This window comes from Macaca fascicularis, chromosome 13, assembly GCF_037993035.2.
Source record: "Macaca fascicularis isolate 582-1 chromosome 13, T2T-MFA8v1.1".
Taxonomy (NCBI): domain Eukaryota; kingdom Metazoa; phylum Chordata; class Mammalia; order Primates; family Cercopithecidae; genus Macaca; species Macaca fascicularis.
In genome coordinates this window covers 35,826,061-35,833,124 of record NC_088387.1, presented here as the reverse complement: position 1 = coordinate 35,833,124, position 7,064 = coordinate 35,826,061, and the positions used below count along the sequence as shown (strand labels likewise).

Sequence of the window (7,064 nt, the reverse complement as noted above, 5' to 3'; positions counted from 1 at the left end):
AGGTCGGAGCTGCGTCACCGTCACCGAGAGGCCTTCAAGGCCAGGGAGAGAAGGCCCCGCTGTGATTTGGGGAAGGGCCGGGGGGCCCATAAATCACGTGCTCGGGGCTGTTGTGAAGAAGCGGACTGTCCTCTGGGAACATAGAAGCGCCCCCGACTTGAGTAGGGGCGGGGAGGGAGAGCCGAGGAGGCAGGTTCTGGGCCAAGGGGATGGGGGTGGGGGGAGGTAGGGAGCACGCGGACAAAGGAGGCGGCCGGCGGCCCAGCTGTTTTGAAAAATGCTTCCTGTTTCTTTAAAGGCGCTCGCGGCTCGGGCGGCCGGGGCTGGGGAGGCGGTGGCGGCGGGAGCTGCCTCCTCTCCGGGCGGCGGCGCTGACTGATCTCGCGAACTGGGCTTCTGTGTAAACTGAGGCTAAACAAACACAGATGGAGCGCAGCGGGCGTTCTCCAGAAATGCTGGCAAGGCGGCAGCGACTTCAGATGACACTCTGAGCGCTCCGGGAACGGACAGCCCGGCGGCTTCGCGAAGCCGGCGGCGCAGCTGCCCCGGGCGAGGGGGAGAAAGGGAGAGGAGAGGGAGGGGAGGGCGGGCGAAGGGGGAGAGCCAGAGACTCCTCGGCGCTGAGCGCGGCGGCGGCCCGGGCAGCCCCACGCTCCTGCCTCGCGCGCCGCCCGCGCCATGAAGCACATCCCGGTCCTCGAGGACGGGCCGTGGAAGACCGTGTGCGTGAAGGAGCTGAACGGCCTCAAGAAGCTCAAGCGGAAAAGCAAGGAGCCGGCGCGGCGCGCGAACGGCTATAAAACTTTCCGATTGGACTTGGAAGCGCCCGAGCCCCGCGCAGTCGCCACCAACGGGCTGCGGGACAGGACCCATCGGCTGCAGCCGGTCCCGGTCCCGGTGCCGGTGCCAGCCCCAGTGGCCCCGGCCGTTCCCCCAAGAGGGGGCGCGGACACGGCCCGGGAGCGCGGGGGCTCCCGGGTGCCCCAGGTCTCCGACGCGCGGAAACGCGGCTTCGCCCTGGGCGCAGTGGGGCCAGGACTCCCCACGCCGCCGCCGCCGCCGCCGCCGCCGCCACCGCCGCCGCCGCCGCCTCCTGCACCCCAGAGCCAGGCTCCTGGGGGCCCAGAGGCACAGCCTTTCCGGGAGCCGGGTCTGCGTCCTCGCATCTTGCTGTGCGCACCGCCCGCGCGCCCCGCGCCGTCAGCGCCCCCAGCGCCGCAAGCGCCCCCGGAGTCCACTGTGCGCCCAGCGCCCCCAACGCGCCCGGGGGAAAGTTCCTACTCGTCAATTTCACACGTAATTTACAATAACCACCCGGATTCCTCCGCGTCGCCTAGGAAACGACCGGGAGAAGCGACTGCCGCCTCCTCCGAGATCAAAGCCCTGCAGCAGACCCGGAGGCTCCTGGCTAACGCCAGGGAGCGGACGAGGGTGCACACCATCAGCGCAGCCTTCGAGGCGCTCAGGAAGCAGGTACCCGCTCCCCGCTGCACGCCCTCACTGCACCCGGGGACGACTGAGGGAATGGGTGGGCGAGTGGCCAAGGCGGGATAGAGGTGTGTTTAAAGGGCAGGCTGCCCCACCCGGTCCGACAGTGGTGCCCAGACAGGTGTGGGCAGTCCTGGGGCAGTGACTTTGCCACAGCGTTGGTATGGATCATAGTTTTCAAAGTGGCTATAAAAGTTGGATATCTCTGGCCCGAGCACCCCCCACCCTCAACCCCCGCCTCGGGTAACGCTGTCTGCGCGTCTGACTTCAGCCTCTATAGTTCACTTTTATGGCAGCGAGTATTTGCCTGCCGGAGTCCCCTGGGCGCGGTGCGGAGTGGAGAGGGGACATGTGGGCATCTGTCTTGGTCAGGGCAGGAAGAGGGGGAGCCTTCTCCAGGCATTTGGCATGGTCAGGGTCTTGGCCCCCCGTTGGTGGTGGGACAGTCCGGGGGCGCTTGTCAGCCCCTCTTCGGGACCCAGCAGTGATGCCCCGAACACTCAGGTTGCTTGCGGGCTGTGCACTCCTTGCCCTGGCATCCTCAAGAACCCGCACTACAAGCCTGTGCCCTCTCCCCAGGGGTGGGCTCAGGAATGGGCTGGTGGGAGTCTTTCTAGGAGATCCCTTCCTTTCACCCGTGGTGAAGCAGGCAGCTCTGCTGAGGGGACTGCCTAGTTGGGGGATTCCCTCTGGGGCATCTTCAGAGCCTAGTTCTGGGGTGAGTTGGGGACTTTTTAGTTTGGAGCTGGTGCGGGCTGTCCTCACCAGACAGTGCCCCTGCGCGGGTAGTGGAAGAATACTTAACCCAAGAATTACCTGTGATGGGGAGGGACAGTTGCTTGGGCTTCTAGGCTTCTTATTTTCTTAGCGAGAAGGAGCTGTAGGAAGGAGGTGGTGAGTTCTCTCCCACCCCTACACAGGGCGTGGGGAAGGGTTAGGGTAGATGTGGCTGGTTTGAAGGGTGTTTTTGTTTTTTTTTTTCCTTTTTCTTTGCATGCTCTGCAGCTGACTTGCTGTGTGACTCCAGGAATGTTGCTCAACTTCTCTGGTCTTTAGCCAGCAACAAAACATTTCAGAAACCATGATCTTCTTTTTGGATCACTCTCCTCTTCCTCCTGGGGGTTGGGGTGGGGTAGGGCAGTAGTGCCTGTGTCCATCCATGGAAAGGAAATTGAATCCCTGGAGGAAAGAGGCCATATGACTTTTGAGCCAAAGTGTCTTGCTTGGGCTTGGGGAAAGTGGTGAGTGAGATTGGGTGGCGGTGGGGGACGAGTGGCTGTCACAGACCAGCCCAGTGGAGCAGTCAGTCCCACCCTGAGCCAGCAGCTCTGTGTCTGCATCGCTGGGTAGAGGTGGCGGTGTGTGGGGGATCCTGCAACCCACTCCCCAGGACAGAAGGATTACAGAAGGGCAGAGAGATACCTGTCCACCTGCCCACCTTGCCGCTAGGGAAGCCTCTCCTAGACTGGGGAGGCACGTGCCCAGAGCCTCATAGCTGTTGAGTAGCAGGTCAGGGCTGGCACCTAGGGGCTTTGACTGCAGGTTCTCGGCCCTTCTGCCCCTCTATTGCCCCTCTGTATGCTGAGAGAATACTCATCTGAGTGCTCTGTTACATCTTATGTGCCCGCTGGCTTTTACTTCGTTCAACAATCAATTCCATCTCATTTGATCTAAACAACATCCCTGTCAAAATTGGATTAACTCATTTTATAGTATGGAACACTGAGGCCCAGAGATGGAAAGAGACTTGTCCAAGATCGCTTAGTGGGTTAGGGAAGATGACAGCAGTTTCTGGAATGCCCTCCTGGCCAAATGCCTCCCACAGTGCCATCTTTATCAGCATCACGTATCACCCCCCAACCCCCAGCCTGTGATGTTTGTTAACAATCAAGGCAGGGTGCACACTTGGCAGACCCTTTGAGATGAGATTGTTCATCCTGGTCTCCTTTTACTTCCCCCATTACCGTGGGATGTTCTCTATAAAAAGGGCAAGTTCAGTGTATCTAAGCAGAAGGCACACCCATGCCCTCTCAGGGAGAGAGTGTGTATGCAATGCAAACACACAGGCAGGTACACACACACATGCTCCTTACACGTGCTCAAGAGCACACACAAATGCACGGTCACAGAAGTGCCTGTTCCTGTTTGTTTCCTCCTTGCCCCAGCCATTCTGCCCCTTCCCTAGAAAGGCTGCCAGGCCATAATGGCACCTGCCTGTTAGCTGGGAAGGAAAGAAATACAGCCAGGATGTTTCTGGTCATAGAGCCAGGGGCCAAGGCCGCACCCACCATGTCCCCCTCACCACCATGGCACCTATTTGGTAGAGGAAGACCTGTGTTCTGGAGGAGCCCCTTCCTCCTCTGGGCCTCAGTCTTCTGGGTAAAATGTATTCCTCACCCCCTCGCCCAATCCAGACAAGCTGCAGCTCTGGAGCTAGGCTCGGGCCTGACTGAAATGGGTCCTTGGAAATGGGAAAGGCAGATCAGCTCTGCCTGAAATGGGGCCTTGGCCAGTGTGGCACCAAGATGGGTTCTGGGATTGTGGCTCTGGCCTGGGGCTTCATTCTCCTGAGTAGCTTCCTGGTACCATGAAGGAAGCACTGACCTGGGAAACTGGAGGCCAGGCATTGAGTTGTCCTCCCCTGCATGCCTTCTGTGTGGCTGTGGACAAGTCACTGACCCTTTCTGGGCCTCAGTTGCTGAAGTTGTAAAATGGTAATATTGCTGACCTCATCCACAGTGTTGAGAAAAGCAAGAGCAAGTGAGGAAAGGAAGGAGGCCTGTAAGAGCAGTGAACATTTCCTTCCTTCCTTCCTTCCTTCCTTCCTTCCTTCCTTCCTTCCTTCCTTCCTTCCTTCCTTCATTCCCTCCCTCCCTCCCTCCCTCCCTTCTCTCTTTCTCTCTTTCTTTCTTGACAGAGTCTCTCTCTGTTGCCCAGGCTGGTTCACGTGATTCTTCCGCCTCAGCCTCCCGAGTAGCTGGGATTACAGGCGCACACCACCATACCTGGGTAACTTTTTGTATTTTAGTAGGGATGGGATTTCACCATGTTGCCCAGGCTGGCCTCGAACTCCTGAGCTCAGGTGGTCCACCCACCTCGGTCTCCCAAAGTGCTAGGATTACAGGCATGAGCCATTGTGCACAGCCAGAGCAGTGAACATTTCTTAAGCATCTCCAAGGTCCTCAGGGCTGGGCAAGGCTCTTGACAGATGAAGCAATAAGAATTCTTTAATTATTTTAATAACTGTCACAGAAACTAGCATTTAGCTCATTCTTACTTTGTACCAGGCGTAGTGCTAAGCTTGTTATGTGTATTAGTTCATTTAATGAAATAGATACTGTTATCGCACCTCCTGCTCTGTTTCTCAGATGGTGACTGAGTTTCAGAGAGCTTATGTGAGTTGTCCCGGTCTGTTGCCACTGCACGTGGCCTTGTGGGTTTTGTGCTACACGCTACCTTGGCACACCGTTTGCCAGACTCCAGGGTGGCAGTGCTTCGTGGCCATGTACGGTGGCAGCCTGCGTAGTTGTGGGCCACTGTTACTGTGGAGTTTGGGTTGGACTCCCAGGGCCCCGACTCCTAACAGCTCTGCTCCTCAGCCTGTCTAATGTCCTGGAGCCATCTATCCTCAGCATGAGGAAGCCAGACAGGCTCCTACTGTGTCATAATCCACAGTCCTCTCAACCAGGAAGGGAGCAGGGAGGGTGGCTGCAGGGCTGCAGGTGGGGAGGTGCAGGTGAGAGAGAGAGAAGCCCTCTGGTCTGGTCTAGGCTGGGTGGTGTGGGGCAGATGGTCAGGCCATAGCACATGCCACTAGCACAGCTGCACCAGAGCCCTCCCCACCGCCTCATGGAAGGCCATGTGTGCACAGCTGGCCTGGCCCGGGAGTGGGTCTGCTCCCTGCCAGGTGGGAGGGGTGAAAGGGACTCCCTGCCAGGTGGGAGGGGTGAAAGGGACCCTTGTGGGGTGGTGAGGGAAGGGGCCAGAGTGGCAGGACCTTCTGTCTCACAAGCTGTGCCCACCCTTGGGGCATGTGGTGTGCGTGTGGATTTCCTCTCTCCCCTCAAAGCTCCTCAGTGTTGATGGAAGATGGCAGCAATGGAAGGCAGTGCGGGGCCCCGGTTTCTGCCGTGGTCCTCTCCACGGAGGTACATGCCAAGCAACTGGGACCCAGGCTACCTCCCCTGCTGCCCCTGGAGCCTCCCAGGGGGTCCTTATCGAGTGAAGTCAGGGTTGCCCTGGAGGGAGCGTGGGAATGGTGCTCTCAGCACCTCCGTCACTCTGAAACCCCACAGGGTGCAAGGAGGGCATGGGGAGTGCAAAGCACCTGTGCACCATCCCCTCGGGCAACGAGGGACAGGCCTGCTTGCACTAGGGGCTCCATGCAGGTAGGTAAGGGTGACAGAGGCCTTCCTCCTGTTCCTTCATGTCCGCAGTCACCAGGGTGGCTGCTGTGGAGCCTCACTGCACTGAGTGAGGCCTTACCTGAGCCTGCTGTGGGGTGTCCGTTGTGCTGTCTTCCCATTTTACAGATGAAGACACTTACAGAGAGGTGACGCAGATTGCTCAAGCCCACAGAGTGACCAGGATCTGTACTCAGGCCTGTCTGGCCCTGGGGCCATAGCTCCTAACGACCAAGACCCAGATTCTTAGGGTCCAGCCTGGTGGCAGTGCAGGAGGTTGGGATTTTAAAGGACCTATTTAGATAGACTTTGGGAAGGACATTGAACAGCTCTGGGTAGAGTGGCTTCACGTCGGGAATCCAGCACTCACTGACACGAGACGATCAGATGATAATTTCACTGGAATCCGGTGCTCTTCTGTGTGTAGTGGATGTGGTGCTGTTGGAGCTCTATGGGCTCAGGAGTCTTGGTGGGCTTCCAGGAGGGCGTCTTGGGCTGGGTCTGAAGGGTGGGCAGGAGTTGGCACAGAAGCAAGAGCATGGAGGGCTTCGAGGCCTTTCCTGCATTCTCTGGTGGGTTCTCGGCGTTGCTTCTTTAGGAACTTTTCCCTCATTTGCCCCTGCGATCTCATTCTGAGGTAGCAGGTGTTCTGATGCCCATTTTACTGGTGAGGAAACTGAGGTCCTGTAAGCTTATGGATCTGCCTAAGGTCACCTGACTGGCCAGTAGTAGAGTCAGGCCCTCGGGCTCCCAGGCCAGTGCTCTTCATGTTTTTTCATGCTTGCTGGAACCGGGTCTGGCTTAGGGTGGGTGGGGTGGAATGTTTTGGGGGCATATGGGACCTTGCGAAAATGCCAAAGTCTGTTCCACCAAAGTTTAAAAATCCTTGTGGGATGAGCACAAGGCAGATCCTTTTACTTTCCTGGCAGCTGGGCAGTCTGTCGGGAGTGGGAGCCAGGTAATTCTGCCTCCTCCCTTGGCCCGTGTCCTCTGAGCAGGGTGAGCCGACAACTGCTGTGGGGGACTCTGTAGGCGTGGGGGTGGGTGGGCTCTGGGCCTTGCTGTGGATACTCTAAGAGGGATCTCATGGCATCATCAGCCCAGAACTCTCCATCCCTAGCTCAGGAGGGTGGGCTGCCTACCTCCCCATCTTAAGCTATAGACACTTATTCA

At 58.3% G+C, this 7,064-nt stretch overlaps 1 protein-coding gene across 4 annotated transcripts in view; it reads left to right on the top strand.

The window, feature by feature from the left end:
* The first annotated feature begins 321 nt into the window (after window positions 1–321).
* Window positions 322–7,064, top strand: part of ATOH8 (atonal bHLH transcription factor 8) — a 68,479-nt gene continuing 61,736 nt past the window's right edge. For all 4 annotated transcript variants that reach the window (XM_045368962.3, XM_045368963.2, XM_065526867.1 and 1 more), the window contains exon 1: window positions 322–1,473. In XM_045368962.3, the coding sequence (XP_045224897.2) occupies window positions 679–1,473 (795 nt within the window). In that variant the 5' untranslated portion in view covers window positions 322–678. The remainder of the gene's footprint in view (window positions 1,474–7,064) is intronic.